Source organism: Nyctibius grandis, chromosome 5, assembly GCF_013368605.1.
Source record: "Nyctibius grandis isolate bNycGra1 chromosome 5, bNycGra1.pri, whole genome shotgun sequence".
Lineage (NCBI taxonomy): Eukaryota > Metazoa > Chordata > Aves > Nyctibiiformes > Nyctibiidae > Nyctibius > Nyctibius grandis.
The window spans coordinates 90,399,225-90,424,899 of NC_090662.1; the positions used below are offsets into that span (position 1 = coordinate 90,399,225).

At 54.7% G+C, this 25,675-nt stretch overlaps 2 protein-coding genes across 3 annotated transcripts in view; both read right to left on the reverse strand.

Annotated features, from left to right (window-relative positions):
* Positions 1-8,084, reverse strand: part of ATN1 (atrophin 1) — a 28,891-nt gene extending 20,807 nt beyond the window's left edge. The window contains exon 1 of one of the 2 annotated variants that reach the window (XM_068401935.1): positions 8,049-8,084. The gene's annotated coding sequence lies outside the window, so the exon portion shown is untranslated. Of the gene's footprint in view, positions 1-7,569; positions 7,848-8,048 lie in introns of those variants that run through there. The other variant, XM_068401934.1, reaches the window with a different exon arrangement.
* An 8,406-nt stretch (positions 8,085-16,490) lies between these two features.
* Positions 16,491-25,291, reverse strand: ENO2 (enolase 2). Its single transcript, XM_068401102.1, has 12 exons — positions 25,257-25,291; positions 22,105-22,196; positions 21,068-21,163; positions 20,726-20,784; positions 19,612-19,681; positions 19,306-19,439; positions 18,383-18,605; positions 17,743-17,940; positions 17,413-17,614; positions 17,095-17,203; positions 16,899-16,957; positions 16,491-16,560 (listed from the first exon to the last, which is right to left on the reverse strand). Exons 2-12 carry the CDS (start codon positions 22,187-22,189, stop codon positions 16,491-16,493), a joined length of 1,305 nt encoding a protein of 434 aa, XP_068257203.1. The 5' UTR covers positions 22,190-22,196; positions 25,257-25,291.
* Between the last annotated feature and the right edge of the window lie 384 nt (positions 25,292-25,675).

The window sequence follows — 25,675 nt, forward strand, 5'->3', positions numbered from 1 at the left end:
GCCAGTGCTGAACCACCCTTGGGAGGACAGAGAGGTTTTGTCTTACATGCTTCACCAAGTTCACAGTCAAGTATCGTCTTAGTTCTTATGATTTTATGAAATCAGAAAACATGACATTTATGGCTAAATCAAGGTTTTCCTGGTCATGATACAAAGAAGGATTAAAAGTCACAAGTATCCAAAATTCTCCCTGATCCCAAGAGAATTCAAAGCAAGCAATTCATGCCAAAGTGCTACCACCTTCAGATACATGACCTGCCTTACCGACCTGTCCTGGTTTGGCCTAAAACAGACCAATTTTCCTTTCAGTGATTTTTACTCTCAGCTAAGTCTCTTCTAAGTAACTGCACTTTCTGAAACTAACTGCATGTTTTGCAGACAGTGTCTGCTTCCAGGACTGATAACGCTCGAAGTTTGTAGTTATCGCTGAGGCACCAGTAGGGATGTTATGCAGAAAGGCTCTTGCTGTACTTGTTCTTAGAGAAGCCAAGGTCACTGCTAAATTCCTCACTGATTACGAGTGAAGAGCTGCAGGAGGGTCGCACCTCCAGGGAGGAGCGGAGAGGGCAGGTGACCCAAAATTGACCAATGAGGTATTCCATCCCATACACGTCATTCTCTGTATAAAGCGGGGGGATCACGAGGGTCTCGCTCTCTTTCTGCTATGGCAGGTGTCCGAAGAGGACTCTGTCCATTTTCCTTCTGCCCCCGATCCCAATCTGTGCATCCTTGAATCCAGTTCCCGTCCATTGCTGGGCCCAGCCTGGGCCTTCCTGGAGCCTGCCCTGCAGTGCCGGGGGTGACGTAGCCAACATCGGCAGAGCTCAATCTTGGTTTTGTATATATTTAATTATTTCCATTATTATTATTATACTATTTTTCGTTATTATAGTTCATTAAAACTGTTTTAACTTTCCAACCTGAAGTCTCTCTGCCTTTTCTCTTTAATAGAGAGTGTCTGCCACCGGTTTAATAGCTAGCCCAGCCTTAAACAGTGACACGACCACAGACACAGGCCTCCACCTCTCAAGTAGGCACCTGAGCCCAGAGACTGAGCCCAACTTAGGCTCATACTGGACTGCCAGGAGAAAATACACGATGGCAAGTGAAACCACTGCCTGAGATACTTTTAATACCTTGGGTAATCTCTGTAAAGCAGCATGTGACAACCTGTGGGCTGAAGTCTGGTGCACAGCTATGGCACAAGTATGACCTGTCCCAGCAAAAACACCTGACGCACGGATCCACCGTCAAAAAGCAAGTCCCCAAAAGCTCACTGTTGAGAGGAGACAGTGGTCCATCATGGAATTCATTGGTAGCTGCTGAAGGCACCAGCTGAACAAATAGAATCATAGAACCATTTTGGTTGGAAAGGACGTTTATCATCAAGTCCAACCCTTAACCTAGCACTGCCAAGTCCACCACTAAACTATGTCCTAAGCACCACATTTACATGTCTTTTAAATACCTCCAGGGATGGTGACTCCACCACTTCCCTGGGCAGTCTGTTCCAATGGCTGATGAACCTTTCAATGAAGAAATTTTTCCTAATATCCAATCTAAACCTCCCTGGCACAACTTGAGGCCGTTTCCTCTCGTCCTATCACTTGTTAGTTGGTAGAAGAGACCAACACCCACCTCGCTACAACCTCCTTTCAGGTAGTTGTAGAGAGCCATAAGGTCTCCCCTCAGCCTCCTCTTTTCCAGGCTAAATAACCCCAGTTCCCTCAGCTGCTCCTCATCAGACTTGAGCTCTAGACCCTTCACCAGCTTCATTGCCCTTCTCTGGACTCGCTCCAGCACCTCAATGTCTTTCTTGTAGTGAGGGGCCCAAAACTGAACACAGGATTCGAGGTGCGGCCTCACCAGTGTCGAGTACAGGGGGACGATCACTTCCCTAGTCCTGCTGGCCACGCTATTTCTGATACAAGCCAGGATGCTGTTGGCCTTCTTGGCCACCTGGGCACACTGTTGGCTCATATTCAGCCAGCTATCGATCAACACCCCCAGGTCCTTTTCCACCAGGCAGCTTTCCAGCCACTCTTCCCCAAGCCTGTAGCGGAGCACGGGGTTGTTGTGACCCAAGTGCAGGACCCAATACGGAGCAGAAAAGTTTGCAGAAACATGGGTAAAGTTTGCAGGTGGTGCTGAGGCAGATGAGATGGTAAACGATGCAGTAGGAACTCTGGCACAGACCAGCTGGCATTACTGCTGCAACGGGGTGACACAGAAAGATGAGTATTTTAATTATGGAAGATTTTTACATCAAGAACAGAATGCAGAATGCTTTCAAGGATGAAGATCCAAGGATACACATAAGCTCTGAAAAGGCCTTGTAGTTAATGGCTGACAGCAAACTGAACATGAGTTCCCAGCACAAGACTTCTAAGTGGGCTATTCCTGAATGAATTAAATCCAATAGTGCATAGAGAGGAACACTCTTCAGGAGCAGGAACAGAGAGATTATTTTTACCTGACTTATACTAGATTGGTGGGACCATTATGGGAGTAGTACGTTCAGTTTTTACCTGCGTACTCCCAAAAGGATGCTGAAAAATCAAAAGCTTCCAAAAAAGAAGGAAGTCTGATAACTCCCCTCCCTTACAATAAGAGCCTTAGGAAGCTCAATATATTTAGCTTATCAGAGAAAAGGTTAAAAGGCGACTTGATGGTGGCCTATGAGTACTACAAAGGGAGAAGATTTCTGACAGCAGAGGGCTCTTTCATCTACAAGACAAAGACCCCAGATACAACAGACAAGAGCTGAAGCTAGACAAATTCCACAGAGAAACAGTGCAAAATCTGAAAAGTGGGAGAAATGACTTGAAAAGCTTGTATGGGGATCTAGCGTATCACTGGAAATCTTTAAGGCTTTTTTTATTATTATTCTAAAATAAATACTCTTAATATTTTCTGCAAAGACCACCAGGTGACATTCCCTGCCACATGCTGTGCAGGGGAGAGGACCAGCCAGTTGATCAGAACAGGTTTGTCAATGCTAAAGTCATTAGCAGTCATAGAGAGGTTGGCCAAGAGGTGACGGGGTCTAGCTCTGGGTGAAAATGTACTTTGAAAATAATGGTCTAGCAACGTGTGAGGAAAGCTTGATGGATAATCACGACTGGATAAACTGCTCTTCATAGAGGGTGGACCCTCTTCAAGTGTCTGGCAAACTGAATAATTCTGATGAAAATCACTTCATCTACTGCACTGCCTGGAAGAAAAGCAGTAGTATATCCAAAATACTATGCTATAGATACAATTTATATCCAATACACTACGCCATATATAGCAATATAAAAGTTAATATAACATTATGTATTATGTAAGATACATGTTATACAGACTGTTATATATATTGTGATATATATACACACACATAAATATATATATATACACACAGAGTACATCCAATCCACTGTCCAGAGATGAAGGTTGCTCAAATGCAACCTTCACTTAAATGATCTATAACACAGAGACCTTGCAGAAGACACAGGGTATCACCAAGTGCCTTGTAAGGCAGGGAAGTACAAGACTAAAAGTTTCCAGCTAAACTGATCTATGATGAACAATGTCACCAGGGCAGAAGACATGAAGGAAGATTGAAAGCAACAAGCTACCCTTCTTCAGCAAAACCCAGACAGACCATCATTGGCTAAAATTGCTTGGAGAAGATATTGCAGTTACCTTTTGGTTTGTAGGTGAAAATACTGCCACAACAATCAATCAAACATTGATATTTTTACAGGAGACAATAACAAATCAGCGTTTGCTGCCACAACAAACATATAAAATAGACTGTCAGAGATTTCTTCAGGAGCACAGAACTGGAAGCAAGGCAATGCTTCTGAAGGGATTGCGCTTCCTCACACAGTTGACTTCTGTTAAACTTTTAACATATGCCAAATCCTCACCCTCAAAGGCTCGAAGCCCACATCAGCCAACCAGACTAAGGGAGAAAGGTGAAGCTCAAACCACTTGAGCTGGTAACATCCCTTCTGTCATTCTCCATACACTTCTCACTGAGGACATGGGTTGTGGGCCCACAATTGCCCACCACGTGACTGGAAGGACAGAAAGATTCTCCAGTGTTCAGCTCAGCGTGGCACAAAGAGCAATGAGACATGTACCTGCCCAACCTGGCAACATGTCTTGGGCACCACTGCAGCTTCAGTTACTCAGGCAAGGCACTGAGATGCAGCATCATCTCATGTTCGTGTTAAACCATCTGCTGTGACCATACTCTGGCAGTGGTCACATTAATTAATTCTGCAGAGAATACATATCCTAGGTGCAGCTCACTTGGTTAAGCGCATGACTTTTTCAGAGATGCCTCCACTTTTAAACACACTCAGAACTTGTGTTGCCTTCTCCTTTGGCCTTTAAGAAATTTGTAAAGCATTACTATTCTGTACTTCACTAGGAACAGACTTCAGGAAGTACAGATGGAAGAGATGAAGTGATAAACGCAGGAAACATACTTCATACTTCCATAGCATCTCCTAATAGAGGAAGAACGAGATCAGAAAATCCACTGGAGGCCAGAAAGCGGTTTATTTGTACAAAATAGAATGGGAGAAAGAAAAAACAGCACTGCGGAAGATACAGCCTGACAGAGGAGGAAACCAGGTGCTCAGAAGAAAAGGCAGACACCCAAAGAAGAAAAATATAAGATTGGGTAAACAGGTAGATATTTAAGGAGGGGCACAGCTGAATAAATGCTCAGACCAAGTCCAGAAACTGCATTTGCAAAGGTATTACACCCTAGATCTAGTAAATAAGTAATCCTTCCCTACACGGCTCTGTATTCCACAGCGACTGCTCCCCTTGACTCTACCTCCAGCCCCCAGAAAAATGCTGATGAGCATGAGCGAGCTCCATAAGGAATCAGAGAGGCATACAAGGAGCGACACAGGCTGAACTTTGGGAAGAGGAAAACCTGCCTGATTCATTTCAGCTACAAATAAAAATAGACTGGAGTATTTCAGCTGGAAGGGACCTACAACAATGATCTAGTCCAACTGGACTAGATGCTCCCACTCTTGAAAAATACAGAATAGGCTGGCTTTTAGTATAGTGCTCCCACTCTGCTATAGAGTCATAGTTCCTTGCATGCCCATTATTATTTTGGAATACAAGTATGCCCACAAGAAACCTTATTGCAATTCCTTGTGCAGACAAACCTAAAGGTGAGAATGCCAGAACCTTTCAGAGGTATCCAACAGGTACAAAATCTGGGGGAGGAGGTAAATGCATACGAAGAGAGGTGAGGGCAGGCCATCGCAGCAGGTTAAACCTGTTAATCTTCTTCATTAGGATTCACTGCACATTTAATTTTCAAATGTTTGGAGGGTTTTTATCGTTTCCAGCACAAACCCCGGTACTATATGTTCACTTCTTAATGGCTGTACCTGAAAATCTCCATCGTGAATCACAATTGGAAAAGTCTGGTTTGAAAGACCAGATCATTCCCAAGAAGGTGGGGAAATAGACAAATGATTGGCTGTGCAGTCACCAATAACAAACATAAAAATAACAACTTGGCCAAGAAACGGGGAAAAAAGGATCAAATTCATTCCAACAAACAATTTGACCATTCACATTTACAAGTGTCCCATCCATGGGTGATGATCTAGGCACTCCAGCCCGTCAGGAATGCACATACATTACAGCAGCGATGCACAATACCCTCGGGCTCAGGAGAAAGGAGGGTCCAGCTTTCAACTCAAACTGTGGGATTTGGGTTACCAACCTGAGGTAACCAGGCTCGGGTTTGGCTGATGCACTGACACCGACACACTGATTCTGGTGGGAAGTCAGGGCTGAACTCTGAAGCTTTAGGCATATGTGTACCCGCAGGGTGTGTAACCACGCTCCACCGTTCAGGTGGACGCAAAACGAATGGCGTTTCGAACTCCTCCTCTGCTCTCCTGCTGCACACCTTAGGATGATGGCCCACTACTTTCTCCTCGCTTTTTCAATGCTGGAAAGCATAGCGATTCCCATGCAATCCACACAATAAAATCAGAGATAACAAAACCAGATTTGAGTGGTTAGCTCAGTAAGGACATGCAGCTCCTCAAGAACCACAGCACTGCAAAACAGACCCTGCAGACAAAAGCCATAGAAATTCTTACAGTAGCCATCCTGGCAACTAAGTATCTTGCCTCAGAAGCCAAGGCTGCCACAGCACTGAGCCAAACGCAATGAAAGACACTGCCGGTCTCGAAAGCAACTTCAGGAACGTACAACAGCGATCAAGGCAGAACACAACGGCAAGGGAAGGCGGCATGTAAAGTAACGCCACGGTGACCAAATGGCTGCCACTTCAACAGCTCAGCGGCCACTCGGCAAAATACAACCGCCAATTCGCTGGGCAACGACAGCCGAGGCAGCCACAGGCCAGCAGCCTGCAGACGCCAGCGGGGCAGAACCGCCACCGGCTCGATGGCACAGCCAGAAGGACAGCGTGGGAAACACGGATGCCGCTTCTCCAGAAAACCTAAATAGCAAATGGACAACCAGCCCCGACACACCGACGGATCTCGGCTGGCTCAGAGGGAGCGCAAACGCCATCCTGATGCCGCCCAACCGTATGGGTCTTGTCTGCTCCCCACGCAGCACCCTGGCGTTTCAGAGGAGCGGGCAGCGGGTCCCCAGGCTGAGGGTGGCACCGGGAAGGGCTGGATCCCACCCGCGCCTGCCACGGAACCGGAGAGGCAGCAAACACCCTTCTCAGCGGGCAGATCCCGAGGGAAACATTATTTCCAAGCATTCCTGCCCGCTCCCCGGCCGCACCTGGGGAAGCGGGGACAATACGGGGCTCCCCGGGAGGAGGGGGCGGCTCGGAGGAGGCTGTGGGGGCCGGCAGCCCGGGCTGACACCCCCCCCCGCCCAGCACCGCGCCGGCCCGCAAACTCCCAACTCCCGCCTCGCCCCGGCCCCCCGCACCCCCCCCACCCCCCGCCGCCGGGCTCCCACCCCCTGCCCCCGCCGAACTTTCCGCTGCAGGGAAGGGGGGCTCCGCGGGCGCTGACGTCACGCCGGGCACGCGGAGGGGGGTGTCCCCGCCCCGGGACCCCCGCGGCGGGCGCGGAGCCCCCTGCCCGCACCCCCCCCCCTTTCCGGAGGGAAGACGCACGGCCGCCGCCGTCCAAGGCAAACAAGCCCCGGGCGGGCGAGCGGGCTGGGGCGGGCAGCCCGCCCCCCCCGGTGATTTACGAGCGCTCCCAACCGCGGCCGGGACCCGCCGCCGCCGCGGGGAGCGGGATGGGGCCCCCGCCCCGCCGAGCCTCCGTGACCCGCGGCGCCCCGGCACCCTCCCGGCCCCTCGCCGCATCCGCGCTGGGGCAGACACCGCCGGGGACCCTTCCCCAGCGCCGCGGGGCTTAACCGCCATCCCGCCCTCGCCCCCCCCACCCAACTTTGCCGTCCCCCCCCACCCTCCGCCGCCTCGCCCCCCTCCCGACAGACGGACCGGAGGGAAAAAAAATCCCCGCGGAAGAATGCAGGGAGTGGGCGAGAATGACAAGCGGGGCGGGAGCGGCTGGGAGCGGGCGAGGGACTCACCGGCGGCTCCGGAGGGGAGGTCGAATGAAGGGAGGAATGGAGGCGGTGAGGAGCGGGGGGAAGGGATTTAAACGCTGCCCCCCTCCCCTTTTTCCCCCCCCTTTCCTCCCTCCTCCTTCTCCGCGCTCCCTCGTTTCCTCTCGCGTCTCCGGAATCACCGCTCGGTGGCGGGGGCAGCGGCTCCGGGGGGGTGCGGCGGGGAGCGGGGCCCCCCCCCACCCCGCGGCTCTGTCGCCCCCTCTTCCGCCGCGCACCCCGCGCTCAGGCGCCGCCGCCTCTGCCCCGCCGCCCTCTCATCGCTCCGACCGCTGCCCGCCTTAGCCACCTCCCATTTCCGAAGAGCCCAGAACAAGCCCCCCTCCCCCGCCCCTCCGCTCCCTCACCCCCCAGCCGCGCTCGCCACCGCCCCTCCCCGCCTCCCTTCCCCGCGCCGGCCGCGGGGGCCCCGCGAAACACCCCCACACCCCCCCGCAACCCACCCGCGGGGGGCGGGAGCGAGTCCGCGGGGAGCCTGGGACGGGGGAGGAGAGACGGGCGCGGGGCGAGCAGCCAACCCGGCCCCGGCCCCCGCCCCGGCCGCGCCCCGCGCCGCCGGGCCCCGCTCCCCCGGCTCTCGCCTCCCCGCCCCGGCGCCGGCACAAAGGCCGGGGAGGGGGAGAACCGGGAGGAGCCTTTTTGGCAGGACGGGCCCGGGGCGACCGAGCTCCCTCGGGGCGGGGGGGTGTGTGTGTGTGTGTGGTGAAACCGGGCTCCCGCGCCGGCGGGAGGGGACTGGGGCGGGGAGGGGGCCCGGCGGGGGAGGCGGCGCGGGGCCGGGGCCTGCGGCGAGGCCTCCCGGGGGGCGGCGGCCGCCTGCCCGGCGCTCATCAGCATGCAGCGAGCGCGCACCGCGGCCGCGCGCGCTCCGCCCCCCCCCCCCCCCCCCCCCCGCTCCCGCCCGGCCGCCTCCCATCCCCCGCCCGGTTACCCGGCAACGGCACAAAGGGATGGCCTCGTGCGGGGGGCGGCCGCCCCGCCCGCCGCGCGCCGGGGTTGCCCCAGGGGTTTGGGGGGGGTCCCGGTCCCGGTCGCGGTCCCGGTCCCGGTCCCGGTCGCCGTCCCCTCTCCCCCGCAGAGCGCGGTCACGGCAGCGGCAGGGCTGCGGAGAGCCGGCGGGCGCGGGCCTCGCCCGGGCGGGCCTCGAGCGGAGCCACATCGGCCCCCGCCGCCGCCGGGAAGGGGGAGCGGCGGCCGCGACGGGGCCGCGGGGAGCCCCGCTTCATCCGGGTGTCAGCAAAGTGAAACGTGTGTCGTCCCCGCCCCCGTGTGCTAGGGAACCCGGTGGGGCGGCGGCTGCCTCCCCGCGCTGGCGGAGTTTAGCCCCACCGGGGACGTGCGTGGCCATTTTGGAAAAGTTGCCGTCGAAGGAAGGCTCGGGGGAACGGGGGAGCCCGTGGGTTTTGTTACCGGAGAAGTCACCGGGGGGCAGCACCCAAACACAGCCGCTGCCGCTGACCTCTGTGGGGGCACGGCCAGCTGGGGCCAGGGAGAAGGGACCCAAAACCCCGGCTGCGCCGTGCGGCCGCGGGCACGTCTGTCCACACGTTTAAATAAGAGAGACTTTGTATGCGTACGGGCCAGTCCTTGTGTTGCACTCGGGTAGCCTTGAAGTATAATCGCAAAATATTTCCTCGGCAGGACCGCTGGGTGGGCAGGCTGGATGCTGCTCTCTCAACACGTTTTTATTCAGTAATTCTCATTGTCCGTTACATGGCTCCAAGCACTATTTACTGTACGGCATCCAAACCCGGCACGGAATACAGATGCATTCATCTCCTCGTGGGTTTTTCTGTAGTGCTAATCACCCTAACACTTCAAAAACACTAATAACATGTCCCTGCAACACCCTTGTAAGCCGATGGCTCCCAAAGCGTTTGTTCCACACCCTCTTCCAGGGGGTACTGTACCATTTGGGGGCCTCCCTGTTCATCCTGGACGCAGTGTTGGTCTTGGTGCCTCACGTTCCTGAGCCAACCCCGTTGGCACGCAGCACTCCATTGCACAACATAAGCATGCCTTGTGTCTCCAGCCTTTGTTCATTCTTCCATCCACCCTTCTCCCCAACCTACCTCTTTGTCTTGACCCTTGCCAAGAGCCTCCGCCCTGTCAGCAGTAATCCCGGGGTGCTGTTGTTCCCTGGGGCTTCCTGGTTTCCACATGTGGAGTGGGGGATTGAAAAAGCTCTGCCCGACATTTGTCAAACTGCCCACTGCTTTTGGGTGGCCAGTCCAAAACATTGCAGAATATTATTTTGCAGAGGTGCTGCGTTGAAGAGAACACCCTGTTGACCCCAAGCACAGAGGTAAGCGTTATCTGCTTCACAAAGTGTCTCACCAAGCTAAGCCCCAGAGAACAAGAAAGAGTATTATTGTTGCTGTGGAGGCAGTAGCGTTTGCAGTTGTCATGGCTGCTTCAAGCTATTACCTCAGGAGGTGACAGCCTGGCGTCCGGAGCTCATAATGAGTGTGATCCTTAGAGGCCAAAGTGATGATTCATAAAGGAGGAAGATCTTGTCAAAATCCCTGTTTTCTGGATGCTAAACAAAACATCCAAATGCCCATGGTAACCCTTTGTGATTTGGAGAAAAGCCTCTGTGAAAGCTACAGTGGTTGGTATCGCTTCAGACCCAGGGTCTTCTGGACCAGTAACGTGTGATACTGAGTTTATTTAACCACAAAATCAAGCCTCAAATGGTTTTCATGCCATCATCTCCCATAACCAGGTCAGCTGCTTGAGTTCAAAAATTCGACTTAAACAAATATTAAACTTATTATCAGGATTTTAATGGCATTTATTGTTTCCATAAGAGAAGAGGCAGACACCCCAATGCCTTGTGAAAATCTTACTAGGTTTAGCGTTATTTCGAGAAGCCAGACGAAGGTGACCTGCCTCATGGAAAGCCTGCGGTCTTAGTTTATGAAAGGACCTTGGAGGTGATTCACCAGAGAAGCGGGACCAGGCGGGCAGGGTAACAATTTGCATTTGTGTAATCCTGACTTCCGAGGGCTTACTTGTGGACAAAAAGCAGCATCTCCACTGATGGCCAAGGATTTTGGCCAGAGGGATGAAAAATGATGAGTGATTGAAGACAAATGCAGTTGGTCAGGAACTTTTCTGGGTCTATGGCTGGCTGAGGACAAGCTGTGGAGGATGTGACCAGGTGCAGGCTTCCAGGGGGCTGTGAGGAGGGTTGACACGGGTGCTGTCAGCCTTCCCAAAGGCAAGAAACCATTTCCCCTTCCCCAGTCAGAAATCCTCTTAGCCAAATTGCTGCTGGGTAAAAACCACACTTTATTCTGATCCAGGGCAGTCAGCATAAGCGGAAAACGGACAAGAGAAACACAAGCGGTCGTGTGTGCTCGTGCGCAGAGACCACGGTGGACTGGGCACAGAACACGGGGAATAAAATTGTCTCAGCTTTGAAATCAACAGGTTGAAGACCTTGGGCAAATGGAAGATGCAGCATTATTAGCTGTATCTTTCCAGGATGGATAAATACTTGGGGAGTCTGTGAGCCAGCTAGGAGAATCGGCAAGCAGACACCAAGCTTGCTGGGGTGTAGCTAGTCCTCCCTCGGAGCAGGGAGGTGGGACACGCCACCTCAGGTCTCTCCAGCTGCATCATCCCACAGCTTTCCAGTGCTACCAGGGGATGTACAGTAGCCTGTGAAGTGAGAGGCTTTGGCTGGGGCGCCGCCTTCTTACAGAAATACAGCACAAGAGAGATGCTGATAAACCGGACAGAGTCCTGCAGGGACTTAACTATCCTGAGATAGTTAAGGTGCTGGAGCCCGTGGCATTCAAGGGGAGGCTGAAGGAGCTGGTTCTTTCAACCTAGAGTAGAGAAAGGTTAGGGGGGAAGTAATTACTCTCTTCAGCTATTTTTTGTGTGTGGGGGGGTGTTATAAAGAAGTCAGAGACAAGCTCTTCTGACAGAAGCACAGTGAAGTGGTCACAAAATTTGCAACAAGGGAAATTCTGAGTAGCTAAAGAGAAAACCTCCTCCCTGAGGTTGGTTCAGCACTGGCACAGGTATCCAGAGGGGCTGGGGAATCTCTCCCTTGGAAATGTTCAGGAACCGCCTGGCCAAGGTCCTGAGCAACCTGATCTAGGGTTGGGGCTAGTCCTGCTGTGAGCAGGAGTTGAGTGGGGACCTCCAGACATCCCTTCCCATCTCAATCTTCCTATGAAACTCTGGTTCTAAAAATACTCAGAGCCCCGTTTCCCTTTTCAACAGTGCAGACACAAAGCACACAGTAGTATCCTTGATGAAAAGAATAATCAAACAAGCCCTCCAGTCTGCTCTAGGTCTGGGGAAAGTCTTTCTCCAAGCCAGAGCCCAGCCACGGCCACCCAGGACGGCTTCTCCTGGCTTGCTCTCACAAACTCACGCAAATAATACCTGGTAACTGGTGTGTGTTGGTAAATGAAACACTGAGAAGGTTATAAACCTCCTTGCCCAGTCTCCCCAGTCTCCCAGCAATGGCTGTCCCCATGGCCGAGATGGCTCGGTGACTGGCAATGAAACAATGAGCTGCCTTAGTTCACCGTTTAATCAAGCTAATTGGGCCTGAGCTACAGCTCAGGGAGGTGTTAATTGTGGAGGTTCATTCATGTGCCACCCTGGCATCTTCTAGGAGTGAGGGGCAAGGTTGGTAACCTTACCCATCACCTCAGTTCAGTTGTCCACTGGATGTGCCAGCATGTCATACCTGCACAGCTGATTTCTGAGGCACAGCAGGATGTGAGCTGGGCCAGCAGAGACCCCTAAGATGCACACAGTTTATCCAAAACTGTGGCACCTGAGTCATCTATGGGGGGTGTTTCATCTCCCCCATATGTGGTGTAGCACACAGTTATAGCTGTTTCCACACCAAGACATGCAATGCTCTGGTAAACTGATCTTTGCCCAGAGAGCAAACTTCATAATGCCCTCCTGGCAACCTGTCAAAGCTGTATGTAGTTTTCCAGCAACAGAGCCAAGTAGTCTTCATTTGAATAAGGTGCCCAGCACCTTATAGGAATTACCCAGCATGCAAATTTTTGGACCTCTTGTCAGTCTACGTTAAGAAGCTTCCTATGTTAGAAGTGTTGGTTTCCCAAGGTTGAACACCACCACATCATCCTTGGGAGAGACAAAAAGATACCGGAGAAATTCAGTAGCTCTTCATCGTTAAGGCTTCCCCATGCGCTCTACAACAAGCCTAATTCAGTGACATCTCCCCTTCCAGCTCCTGCATGGGCACACACACCTATTTAGGAATGAAAGAATAATTCTGCAGGCTTGGAGGGGCGGGGTGTGTGTCTAGCGTTGAGTTATCCCTTTAACAGCTCGTCATTGCTCTGCAAATGTCACCTAAACAGAACAGGATTTGAGAGTTAAAAGAAAACCAATCCAGCAAATGTTTCCCTTCACGGATACTGTCACATCTCCAGCCCATCTCTGAGCTGTTCCTCACACTCCGATTGAATGCACATTGTAGCACAGCGATCTGATGGAGACATCAGCTTATACAACAGGAGCTGCAGGAATAGCAAAGTGTTTGGCCATTTCTATCACAAAGAAACTATAACCAAATCTCTGCCATCGAGGCAAAGAGAAAGCGGCATAGATCTTACGACGCATTGGCTAAGGATAAACATTTGCAGTGATCCAAGTAAACACACCAGGGTCATGTATTCCTTATATACGTTATGCCATCAATGACAAACTCTTTTGATTTAGAAAAGGCACCAAGGTGAGGCACTGCTACGGCGCAATGCATTCTCATCACCTCAGTGCTTTAAACACGTCTTCTCTGGCACAGGCTCCGGGCAGTACCTCACAGATGATAGCTCTTCCACTAAGAAATTCTTCCCACAATGTAGGAACACACATATCGCTTTCCTGCTGTTACAGTGTTGCTGCATTTAAACAGGGAACACAGACTACCTCGGGTGCTTGATTTCCTTCCTTGAACGAAAAAAAAAGATAAACTGGGGGGGGGGAGAGGGGAGATGCTTTTGGGAATACGAAAGCTAAGAAACTTTATTTCCAAAAGGCTGCCCTGCTTGCTCAGAACAGCCGTGCCGTCTGCCACATCCCAGCGCCTAAAACAAAGGGAAGCAGCGGCCGGGTGTACGACTGGGAGAGCGAGCGGGCCCCGTCCCTCGGGCGCGCACAAAACGCGCTCCCCTCCACAAAAGCAGCGCTGCCGCGCAAAGCCGCTTCTGCGGGAGACGTGGCTGCGGGGGACGCTGCGGGGGACCCCACGCAGCCCCTCCCGCGGGACGCCGCACGGCCCCTCCGCCCCGTCCCCCCCCCATCCCCGCGGCCGGGCGCGGGTGGCGGGTGCGGCCCCAGGGGAGCGCGGTGCGGCCCCGCCGCCCCCCCTCTCCCTGCCGGGGGTCGCGTTTCGCGGCGCGGCGGGCGCCGGCACGGGAAAATGGAGCGTTCCCGGAGCAGCGGCAGGACTACAGCTCCCAGAAGGCAGCACCGGCCCTGCCGCCGTGCGGGGCTGGCAGCCGCCCCCGGGCCCCGCCGGTCCTCAGCCCCCCCCGCCCCGTCCCCTTGTCCGCGCTGCCAGCCCGGGCTGGCGCCGCCGCTCCGCCGGGGACGGGCACCCTGCAGCCAGCCCCGCCGCCCGGCCGCGGCCTGCAGCCTCCTCCTTTGTTGCCGATCCCCCGTGACCGCATGGCGTGGACAGCAGCGTGTGCCCCCCAGCATCTCCGGGGCTTGCGTGGGTTTGTTCACCCGTGGGCACGAGGTGTGGCGCTGGATACACGGGCTTTTAGGTGCTGGCTTTGAGTTTGGGGCGAGTTTTACTCTGCAGCTACATCGCTGCTCCAAGAGGCTGAGGGGGAGGCTTCAGGGAGACCGTGGGCGAGAGATGGCCTGCAGCGAGGACACAAGCTATTCATTAGCACCGAGATTTGTTCTGTATCCACTAGTGATCCCCTAGAAACCAATCCTGTCTCTACCCTTGCATTCTGCCTCCCACCCTCTTTTCTGTTCTGGGCATGTGTGACACAGCCTTTGTCTTCCCTTCCTGAACTTACTCCCTTTTCTACGCCATTTAGTAAAGAATCAGCTGTGAAATGACAATGTTTTAAAGCGTTGTCTTTTGATTTTAAAGTCTGCATCAGGACACAGTCAAGGGGGCTTGGGACTTGCTGAGCACCCTTGGTCTTTACCCTTGTCCTTGCTCATCACAAAAGTGTGGCTTAAGCGAGGGTCTGGAAACTTTCTGTGGCAAAGTGGGCCAGGAGGTTTGCAGGACCTGAGTGTGCCCAAGTACACAGAGGGGCTACTGACATGAACCAGTAACAGTGGGCAAGGTGGTTTTATCATTTATTCTCCGTCATAGCTTGGGCTGGATTTCTCACAGCAGCACCCCCCAGCCTCCTGCCTTCGCTGGAGTCTGTCCAGAATAATGCTGTTGAGCAGGCACTGGGGTTTGCTGGCACTCAGCCTGCTGGGGCACCGGCTGGAGCACAGGCTACTTTCCCCAAGTACTGCTGTGTTGCCCCTGTGAAACAAAACAGAGCAGAGAGAGACTGACATCCCACCTACCCCTCCATGCACTGCTCTGCAAGCCCCTTTTGGGGGAGGAGGATCAGCTTTTTCTCTCCCAAAGACTTATAGTTCCAGTTCACCATCACTTGAGTCCAGCAGGCAATTGGTCTGTGGCCCACACTGAGCTCTTTACATCAGTGGAGGGCATGATTAAAACCACCTCACAGCAGATCTTCATGCAACATTGTTTGGTGGAGATGGCGGGGGCAATTCCCACCCTCCCGCCTGCCTTCCCCTTGACGTTCCCCAGCTGGGCGGCCAACAGAGCAGGCTGGCTGTGGGACAAGGCTGCGGAAGGAGGTGGGGGTACTTGGGCCTTTTCTTTCTCTTGCCAGTCCCTTCTGCTTGGTTACCTTTCTGCATGAGCCTCTCCTGCTTCGATGGCAAAATGTCCCCATTTCCCAAACGCTGGCGTATAGAGAGAAACATCAGGCCAAGCCAGGCAACTCAGGTGTGAAATACATTTTAATTGAGTTTAGGGATCTGTAGTTTGCCTGTTGCTCAGCTGAGCATGGGCTGTCCAGAAGGTGAAGCAGACATTATGGGTAGAGGAGAGGGTGAAGGAGTGCAAGAGGGAAGGGAACAGAGAGAAAAAGGTCACGAGAAGCAAATGAGAGCATGGGTTTGTTTACGGATGTGTTTTAATATATCGCCCCACAGTGCTATGTGCTGGCCCGGAGACTGACAGCACACACACACACACGCACACCCAGTGAGGGACAGCAGTGCACTTCAACGCTAAGCTGCTGGCAAGCACAGCCCAACACAGCACAGCACCCGGGGTGGAGGGAAGGGACACTCAGGTCCCACCAGGCCTCAGCGAAAACACACGCCCCGGGGCACAAGGACACCATAGGCCAGTATACACACACCTACACACATGCACAACGAGAGTGAGCCGCTGGCGACGCTCGTCCGAGCACAGCTACAGGTGCGACACTTGTCCAAACACACCAGCCGACGCACATATGTTCACTGCACATGCTTCGGCGTACAAGGGAAACACACCGGGCAGCATGCTCCTGTAGTCTAACACGTGAACAGAGTGGCTCGGACATGGCCCTGCACAAAAAAACAAAAGACACACAATGCCTAGATCCAGAAATGCTTATGACCCCAAAGTAAGGGACAGGGTGTAGGCCTCTCTCTCATCCTTCACCTTGGTACATCTAGCCGGGGACACCTGAACTTGAGGGGGTTTGAGGTGAGAGGGAACTGGGTGGCAGAAGGGGGAAAAAGAGCAAAAAAGGGAGCAGTGGAGGGAAAGGGGCTTCAGAGTCTGTGAGGTGGGAAAGAGCAGCAGGGTGGCTGTGCCCTGGGGACAATGTTCAAAGAACACTTGGGTTGCGAAAGTTGTGTCCAGCAAAGCGTGCTTCATCGCCCAGCTCTTCCTCAATCCTGCAGGAGAGAGAGAGACAACACACGTCAGGCCTTTGCTGTGAGGGAGCATCAGAGGCACCAGGGCACCAGAGAGGCAGTGCATCGGCCAGGAAGCTGACACGGGCCGCAGTAGCTCAGCTCTTGGCAGCTGTTGCGCCTGCGGGGCTGCACCTTCACACCGAGGAGGGAAGGAGTCTGCTCCAGAGATCTCCCCAGGATCCTACTTCATCTCTGTGCCTTGTCTTCATAACAGTTCTCCCCCAAGCCCCATCTACCCTTGGGCTTTCAGCTCCTCCCACCCCAATTAGCCACTCCCTCATTCTCTTTCCTGCGCTCCCATCCCCGGAGCCCCTTACCTCATGAGCTGGTTGTATTTAGCCAGGCGTTCAGACCTGCAGGGAGCACCCGTCTTTATCTGTAAAGCATTCCCCAAAACAAACACTGTAAGACACTGTTATGACTTGCACCAGTTTCCCACGGCAGGGCAGGGGATTCTGTCTTCGCATCCCTTCGCTTTCCTCCAGGCCTGTGCATGGCCTGGGTCTCACCTACCTGCCCAGTGCACAGTCCTACAACCAGATCAGCAATGAAGGTGTCTTCGGTCTCCCCAGATCGGTGACTCACCATCACACCCCAGCCGTTCTCCTGGGCCAACTTGCAGCTGCAAGGAGTGAGAAATGCAATCAGTAGCTCCCACTGCTATAACCACCACCCGCACAGGGTGAGATCCAGGCATCCTCTTCTCCCACCCTCAGTATCCTACGCTCTGGTAGAGACAAAAGTCTATTCACTCAATGCATAGCATGACACCCTGCTGCGGTTCATCACCAACCCTTTTGCAGGACAGCAGGGGCAGCGGACTCAACTCACGCTTGGATGGCCTCCGTGACGGAACCAATCTGGTTGACTTTGAGCAGGAGGCAGTTGCAGGCCTTCTCTTCAACAGCTCGCTCAATGCGCTTGGGGTTTGTCACTGTCAGGTCATCTCCCACTATCTGTATCCCCACATTGGCCGTGAACTTGGACCAGGCCTCCCAGTCATCTTGGTCAAAGGGATCCTCGATGGAGACCACTGAAGGGACAACAGAAGAGACATGAGTCAAAGCTGCCCCCCTTCCCACCCCAAAACTACAGAGGGGCTGCACCTGTTAAGTATGCAACACCAGTGCTGATTCCCTACTGCCAAGCACAGCAGCTCACCTGGATAATCACGTACAAAGCTTTGGTAGAGGTCACCCAGCTCATCTGCAGAAATGTAGCGGCTTGGGTCATCTGGGGACTTGAAGTCCAGGTCATATTTGCCATCACGGTAGAACTCGGAGGCTGCCACGTCCATACCAATGACAATCTTGTCCGTGTAGCCCGCTTTGTCAATAGCTTCCTTGAGGAGCTCCAGAGCTGGGAGGAGGACAGTTGCAGTCAGGAGAGTCAGCCCATGCAGAGAGCTCTGCCTTTCAGAGGGATCTGAACCTGGGAGGGTTCTGAGAGCCACTGAGGGTCTGACAGTGTGATGGGAGAGGTAGAAGGGAGCCCAGAGCGTAACAGAAACATGCCAAGAGCTGTGGAGGCCATGTCTGAAGGGATGAGGAGGAATTAAAATACAATCCCACAGCACAGAGACAAGTTGGAGGAAGGCCTTGGAAAAGTGTGCACATGCATGGAGGCTGTGACAGATCAAAGCCACCCCAAGAAGAAGGAGTTTAGAAACCATTCCCTAACAGAGGAGGTCAATGACACTGAGGCATCATGTTTTGAATCAATCTTTGGGGAATGCTGTGAGCTGGGTATAGGAAGATACGGCACTGCAGGCAGGGGTACCCCATCTCTGCAGGACTCTCACCTTCACTATTTTCCAGGATGTTGGGGGCAAAGCCTCCCTCATCACCCACATTGGTAGCATCTTTGCCATACTTCTCCTTGATGACACTCTTGAGGTTGTGATAGACTTCAGCCCCAATGCGCATGGCATCGCGGAAACTTTCAGCTCCCACGGGCAGGATCATGAACTCCTGCATGGCCAGTTTGTTGCCTGCGTGGGAACCTCCATTGATCACGTTGAAAGCCTGGAAGAGACCATGAGAGAATCAGAGCTGAAGGAACCGGTCTTGGCACCACCTAGAGGAGGCTCGCAGATGAGTCACCATGCCCATTCACGCCACATCCCACAGGATAACGTAACACATCAGCTACAACGCATCAGACCAAAGGCACACAAGCCTGGGGTCTTTGTTCCAATAGTGGCTCAAAGCAAATGGTTGAAGAGGACTTTCCCACCCATTTCTCCCCCTCAGAGATCTCCCAAGCTATATGTGTTTATCTGTGCTGTGTTTATCCGTATGTGTTTATCAGCAATGCTACATTAATCTCTCTTCCAGGACTTTTCTCCTTGACTTTGAGAAAGTTTTAGCATCCACAACACCCTTTGTGATGGAGTTTCACAGGGCAGCTACCCCTAGTGTGACGATCCATATGCCCTTGTTTTGAACTGCGCCCCAGAGGGTTCACATGACGCCCTCTGATTCTTGTGCTAAGAGTGAGATCCTCAGTCAACCCCCACCACGACCTCTGCCATATCCTCCTCAGGCCCCTCTTTTCTGTATTGAAACCTGACAAATCTAAGGCTTCAGTTTGCTTCCTTGACCAGTGCAGTGCACTCAGATGATGTTCCAGTCCTACGTCCTTTCCTTCTCTACCTCCCAACACACCCTTTGAAGTTTCTTTTGGAGTTTCTGAAGGTGGATGTCAAGGATGGAGGAGTCTTACTGGCACAGGAAGGATGAGATCGGAGTTGCCAGCTAGGTCAGCGATGTGCCGGTACAGGGGGACATCCTTCTCTGCAGCTCCTGCCTTGCACACGGCCAGCGAAACTCCCAGGATAGCATTGGCGCCAAACTTGGCTGTGGGCGAAACCAAGGAGGAGTTAGGCTTCGCAGGCAGCGACCTCCTGCCCAGCGGGTGCCCTTGCCAGCCCAGCCTTGGGCTCACCACAGCTCTGACAGTGCCCCCTGCTCCAGCCCTGCAGCCTCCCATGCTCTTTACTTCCCAGACCAAAAAAGAGGAATGAATTACATTTGTTCTCTGTGCCATCCATCTCAAGCATCAGATTGTCTATCTTCTCTTGATCCACAACAGAGAGGTCCTGCAAGAAAGAAACAGCTCCTGAGAAGGGGAGGCTGAGAAGGGCTGTTGGCTCTGGTGTGCAAGAAAGGAGGCATTGATGGAGAAGCTGGGGGTACAAGGACCTTTTCAGCTTGTGAGGGAACATATACACACAAAGCTCTGGGAATTAGTGCCTTGGTATGTAGTCAAGTTAGGTAACCACAATGATGTTGCTGCAGTGCAGTGTAGATGTACCCACGCTGGAGAGGGGATCAGCAGCAGCCTGGGCAAGGCCACACGTTGCTGGAGACACAGGACTCCCCTGGGGATTTACCAGCCTTCTGGCAGCTTCCAGGGAGATTTGTGGTGCTGTGGCCACACAGAAGCAAGGCAGAACAACAGTACGTGCTCAACCCCAAGCAAGCAAATGTAGACTGGATGGAGCCATCCCTGGGAGCGAGGTGGAGAGCAGGAGGTGGGAGGCTGCCCAAAACAGGCAGCCCTCCACCAGGCCGGGTATTTTTCAGGGGTGGAGAGAAGTAGGCTCTCAGCCAGACCCGCCCGCCATGGGCTGCACGGGGTGCAACATGTGGCTTCAGCTCAGCTCTCCTCAGAGCAGGCTCCAGGTCTTTGGCTGTACAGAGGCTGCAGATGCGACACCACCGCTCCGCAAGGTTGTGCTGGGGGGGCTGCCAGACCTGGCATGGGTACAGTCATTGCTCATCACACCATGAGTGCTGGGTGGGATGAACGGGTGTGAGGCCACAGACGTGTGGGTGAGGTTCAGAGCCTGAGGAGGAGCACATCTGAAAGAGGGAGAGAGCTCTACAGGGAGCATCGAGGGGACTACTTAGGTGGTACAGATGCTGCGGTGGACCAGGTAGCGTTACATCCTTTCCGCCCAGAGAAAAGATTGCTGTGGACACATACAGGCATGAAGGGCAGCAGGGGTGTGCCCAGGTTCACAGAGAGCATCACTATGTCTGTTAACCCAATGAGATGAGGAGAGGCAGAAACAGAGATCAGGAGACAGAGACGGACCAGAGTAAGCGTTGGACAAGGGAGAACAAAGAGAAATCCTTACAGAGCCCACGAGAGCTGGGGCGACAGTGCTGTTGATATGATCCACGGCCTGCAGGACCCCTAAAGAAGGGAAGAGAGAGAGAAAGAGAGAGAGAGAGAGAGGGTGAGCCAAAGAGCAGAGTGGAAAGAGGGAGGGAGAGGACTGATAGAGAGACTGAGAGAAGGAGACAGCAAGGGAAGATCGAGGCCTGATCTTTCACTTTATGCTACATCTGTGCCTCTGTGGTCTCCCTGAGGGCAGCGGGACACATCCATGTCACGCCAGTGGATGAATGGTACCCTCCAGCGGAGCCCCACACACAGGCAGCCCCAGGGACGGGGTGCAGAGCAGGCATCTCCCCACCTTTTCCAAGGAAACGCGACTTGTCGTTGTCTCGCAGCTCCAGCGCTTCGTAGATACCAGTGGACGCGCCGCTGGGGACCGCTGCTCGAAACATGCCTGGGAAACAGCACAACACGGGTGTGAGACAAGCAGAGGGTGAAAAGGAAAACCCTTGTGCACCTGCTTCTGTCCCACTTTTGAGGGAAAGGATACGGCAACCGCTTGTGCAAACGGATGGCCCCGCTGGCTGGCTGTTCGTGGCTGGTCTTCTCAGAGGTTGAGCACCTCTCGGAGGTGGAGCACCAGGGTGGCAGAAATAAATGCACCCTGGGCTTCCAGACTGGGAAACCTGGATCTCAGCCACCCAGAGGTCCACACCATTCCCAGAACCATAAATGATGGGTGGAAGTCTGGCTCCTCAGCCCTCCTCCTGGTTCCAGAGGCAGCCTGACATAAAGCCACCAGTGGCTTCCTCCCCCTCAGACCTGGGCTGGGTTTCTGCCTCCGTGAAGAAGGAAGGACTGGTCAGATGACTTCTCTGGCCCCTCACTGCTCCTCACCCCACCTAGCTTCGAGCCCTGTGCAAATGCAGCTCTTCCAGTTGAGTGTACATGCCTGCACAGAGATTTTGGGGACAAACCTTCCCTCAGCTTCATGAGCATGGCCATGGATGTGCTTCCAAGCTTGTACCGTGTCCCAGGACTAAAAGCACAGCTGCAGCAGGGCATTGTGGGGATACAACAAGAAGGTAAATACATTTATGTTAACTAAATTTTCTGTCCTTGCTACTAGCGGGCACATGGCTCAAGTCACACACACAGCAGCCAGCTGTCTCATCATGATTGGCCCGGCACATGTGTAGAGCTGCTGAGCACACGCACAAGCAGAGCCACAAGCAGAGTTTTGGTCTCTGCCTCTTCCCCTGGCTTGCTGTCTGCTGGGGGTTCACTGGAGAAGACCCCCCACGCTCTCGTCAGAGTGTGCCAGGCTGCCATGCGGTGCCAGCTCCACCAGGGTGGGCAGGACTTCCCCTCCATCTCTCGTCCTCACCCACATACCTTTGTGTGTGTACAGATCCACCTCAACGGTGGGGTTCCCACGGGAGTCCAGGATCTCGCGGGCGTGGATCCTCTCGACTGCCATGGTGAGTCTGTGGAGAAGAGAGGACCAGGATATGTTCAGCTCTGAGAGGGCCCAGATGTGGTGCTTACCCTTCTAATGTATAGACAAGACACTGATGGAGAGAAGGGAGCTCAAGGAAGAGCTGGAGCTAAAACTATTGGCTCATGGAAATTTAGAAATTGCTATTAAAACCCAGTTGTGGGAATCTACCCACATTTTGTCCAGGAACTGGTTATCTATTTGAATTTATCCCGTCCCTTTGCTGCAGATAACAAACTGGGATCTCGCTCTCCCTCTCTCCCCACACCACAGCTGATCACTGCCCCTTCTCAGGGCTCCTGATACGAGCCCAGGCGGTGGCGATGGGGAGGGTGCCACAGCATCCACGGGCAGCGGAGTGGAAGGGATCAGCTGGCGCAGCCAGGAGGTGCCCCGGCCCCGGCGTCAAGGGCAGGGCACCAGCTCCCAGCGTCTCCCTTCCCCTTGCCGGGGGAGAGGACAGTCCGTGCCAGGGCCAGGCAGCGAGCGGCCGCTGTGTCTGTGCGGCGGGCAGGGAGCCAGCCGAGCACGGCGGCTGCCTGGGGCAGGGCCGGGCAGGGCAGGGGGGCAGCCGGCCCGCGGGGACCCTCTCCAGCCTGTGGGAGCCGCCCCAACCCGGCTCCTGCAGACCCCCAGCTGCATCCCCCCGGCTGAGCACCCAGCTCAGCCTTCCCGTCTCAGGCTGTGCGGAAGCAATGGGAGCGCGGAGGAGGCCAGCAGCCCCAGGAGCCATCTTGCTGCAGGCCGCGGTGCCTCTGACGTGGGAGAGAGGGGGAGAGAGGGCTCCGAAGGGAGGGAGGGGGGACCTGGCCCTGCCTGAGCACGGGGGCTGGGCCCCGCTCCCGACCCTTTACTCTGCTCCTCACATGGGGAAGCAGATGAGACCAGGAGGCGTCTCTGTCGGATGAGAAGGGTGAGGAAACCTGGCGTTTTGGATGCGCTTAGTTAAACCTGAGGTGGAAAACAGGCTCGTGGGTGAGGACGGCCATTTGAAAGAGCTTCTCTTGCTGAAGTTTGCTCCCTAGGGGGTCCAAAATAACTCACTCCCCCCACCCCATCCCACCTTCTTATTCCCCTGGCCGTGGGGCCATGTGATGCCGGGGAGCCGCACCCCCCCCAGAGAGAGAGCAGCAGCAGCAGCGAGATGCGTGTCACCCCGCGCCCCCACCCCTGCCAGGTTTGCCTCCCCCGGCTCCCACAGATGATTCACTCAACCCTGAGCAGAGCCGGACCCACGCACAGCTCAGGGCAGAGCCAGGCTGGGGTGAGCAGGGGGGAGCAGGGGTTCTGTCCCAGCCAGAATGATGCCGTGTGAGCATCTAGGAGGGGTACGGCCAGCACAGGGGCTCAGCACGGGGTGGGGGGGGCGTGCGATGGGGGGGTGCTGCAAATAGCACATCACAGCACTGAGGGGAGCTAAGAAGCATGCTGGGGGAAGCTGGAGTCGGCTCTCGACCCCCTTGCCTGGGGAGGGTGGAAATCACACGGGCGTGAGGAAATCACGCTGCTTTGAAGTTTCGGCAAGAGCTTCTCATACTGGGGAGTTTCAGTCAGCGACACCAGGGCTCTCTGGAGCCTGCACAGGGCCCTCCACCATGTCCATCTGGGCTGGGATCCCCCATCAGCCGCTTTGGCAGAGCTCCTCACGCCACCTGGCACACGCTGCAGGAGCTTCCTCCAGAGCTGTGCCCGTGCAGCTGCGAGCTTCCTTTGCAGCAGTGCCCTGGCCATGTCCCAACAGCCTCCACAGGGGACAGAGGAACAGCACCCCATCAAAGTGATCTTTGATAGCAAGACCCATGCCAGAGGCAGTGCCTCTCTGCTTATGTGTCATGTTGCCCATGGTCACATCCCTCTGCCCACATCCACCTGCCCCTTTTGGGGCCAGGAAGCCAAATGACAAGCCCAAATCCAGCCTTGCCTGCCCCACTCCATCACTCACTTGCTCTCTTCTCCGCTCTAGTCCTTTACACCCCTTTCTCCACTTGTGTTGCTTCCCGTGTCCTCCTGCGTTTGCCCTCCTTTGAACAGCGCAAAGAACCACCGTGAAATCCCTGGCATCAGCTGCACTGTCCTGAAAGGAGGTCAGAGGCGGATAAGCCGGGATAAGAGATTGGGACAGAGCCATAACTGGGAGCCCGTAGACCACACTGAGGAGGAGAGAGGAGCCAGGCTGGAGGCTGAGCAGCCTCCCTTGAACAGGGGCTGGGCAGGGCACCCCAGGAGAGTGGCACTGCTGCAGTGCCTTCCTGTGGGCACTGCTTCGTGGCACTGCGTGTCGCCAGGGCATCGTCTCACTGGAGTTCATGCTGCAGCAATTCCCCCCTCCCCACCAGGCAGGCCAGCATTACCAAGACCTTTCCCCCAAGCCACCACCACCAGTCCCGTGTGCTGCTGCGATTCCCCCAGGCTGGGCACTGCTCCCAGGAAGCCCGCACTGCTGCAGTGTCGTGGCTGGTGCAGCTATTGCTTGCTTGACTGTCACCTCCTCTCCCTGCTGCTGCCCCCCCCTTCCCCCTGCGTGGTGTGGGGCTGTGCAGATAAGAAAACATCCCCTCTCCTCCCTCCCTCTCCCTGGAACCCGGCTGAGCACCTGTGTTTATGTCAACACCTCGGGAAACTGGTCTGCTGTGAGGCTGGGTCCTGTCCCCAGCAGTGCCCAAACTGAGCTTTGCCTCCTCCCCACTACCACCCCCCTCCCCCAGGTAAAGCTCCATCCCTCAGCACCTCCCGGCAGTGCCCCTGGGAGCACCACCTATCCTTGCTGGTTGCCCCCCCTCCTGCAATACCCCAGGTTCACATCTGAAATGATGCTTGCCGGGGGTAGGGAAGCAGGGAGTACCTGAAATTAACATATGAAAGAAAAGTGAGAAGGGTGGGGGTGAGGAGAAAGAGGGTGGGAGGAGCAGGGGAGTTTAGTTGTTAATGCCGCTCACCGTGGTCCTTCTCCGCAGGGACGTCAAAGTGCGTGTGGGGTTTGGAGGGCACAGGGTGGGGGGCAGAAACATGCATGCGGTGAGGGGGGTGCTGGCCGTGGGGAGACACTTACCTTCCTAGGGCAGGGGTGAGCGAGAGATTGAGAAAGTGCTGGTAGAAAGGAGAGAGGACGAAGCTGAGGAGGGACGCAGGACCTCAAGGGGAGATGATGTGTCCTCTAAGCCAACGGCGGCGGCGGCAGCAGGATGGAGACGCCCCTGATAGGGCCGGGACAGCAGCATGTGACCCAGAGCTGCGATGAGTCAGGATTTAGCAAAGCTGTGCAAACAGCACGTAGAGGATGGAGAGAGAGAGGGGGAGAGAGAGGGGATAGACATAGACAGACGAGGGTGAGAGAGCCAGGGAATAGCAGTGGGTGTGCAGGATAAACAATTTCTGTCACTCCAGGCTCATTAATTATTTTTATTCAAATCAGAAAATCTTGTAGGATTTTTGGGAGCCATAAATTGAATCACAGTACCTGTAACTCTC

What these genes read in the sequence shown, in the direction of transcription:
- ENO2 (XM_068401102.1), bottom strand. Translation starts at nt 22,189, where the DNA reads ATGGCAGTCGAGAGGATCCACGCCCGCGAGATCCTGGACTCCCGTGGG. An exon ending in GGATCTGTACACACACAAAG is followed by an intron (nt 21,164 to 22,104) that starts GTATGTGGGTGA and finishes GCTGTTTCCCAG; the next exon opens with GCATGTTTCGAGCAGCGGTC. An exon ending in ATCTCATCCTTCCTGTGCCA is followed by an intron (nt 18,606 to 19,305) that starts GTAAGACTCCTC and finishes GGTCTCTTCCAG; the next exon opens with GCTTTCAACGTGATCAATGG.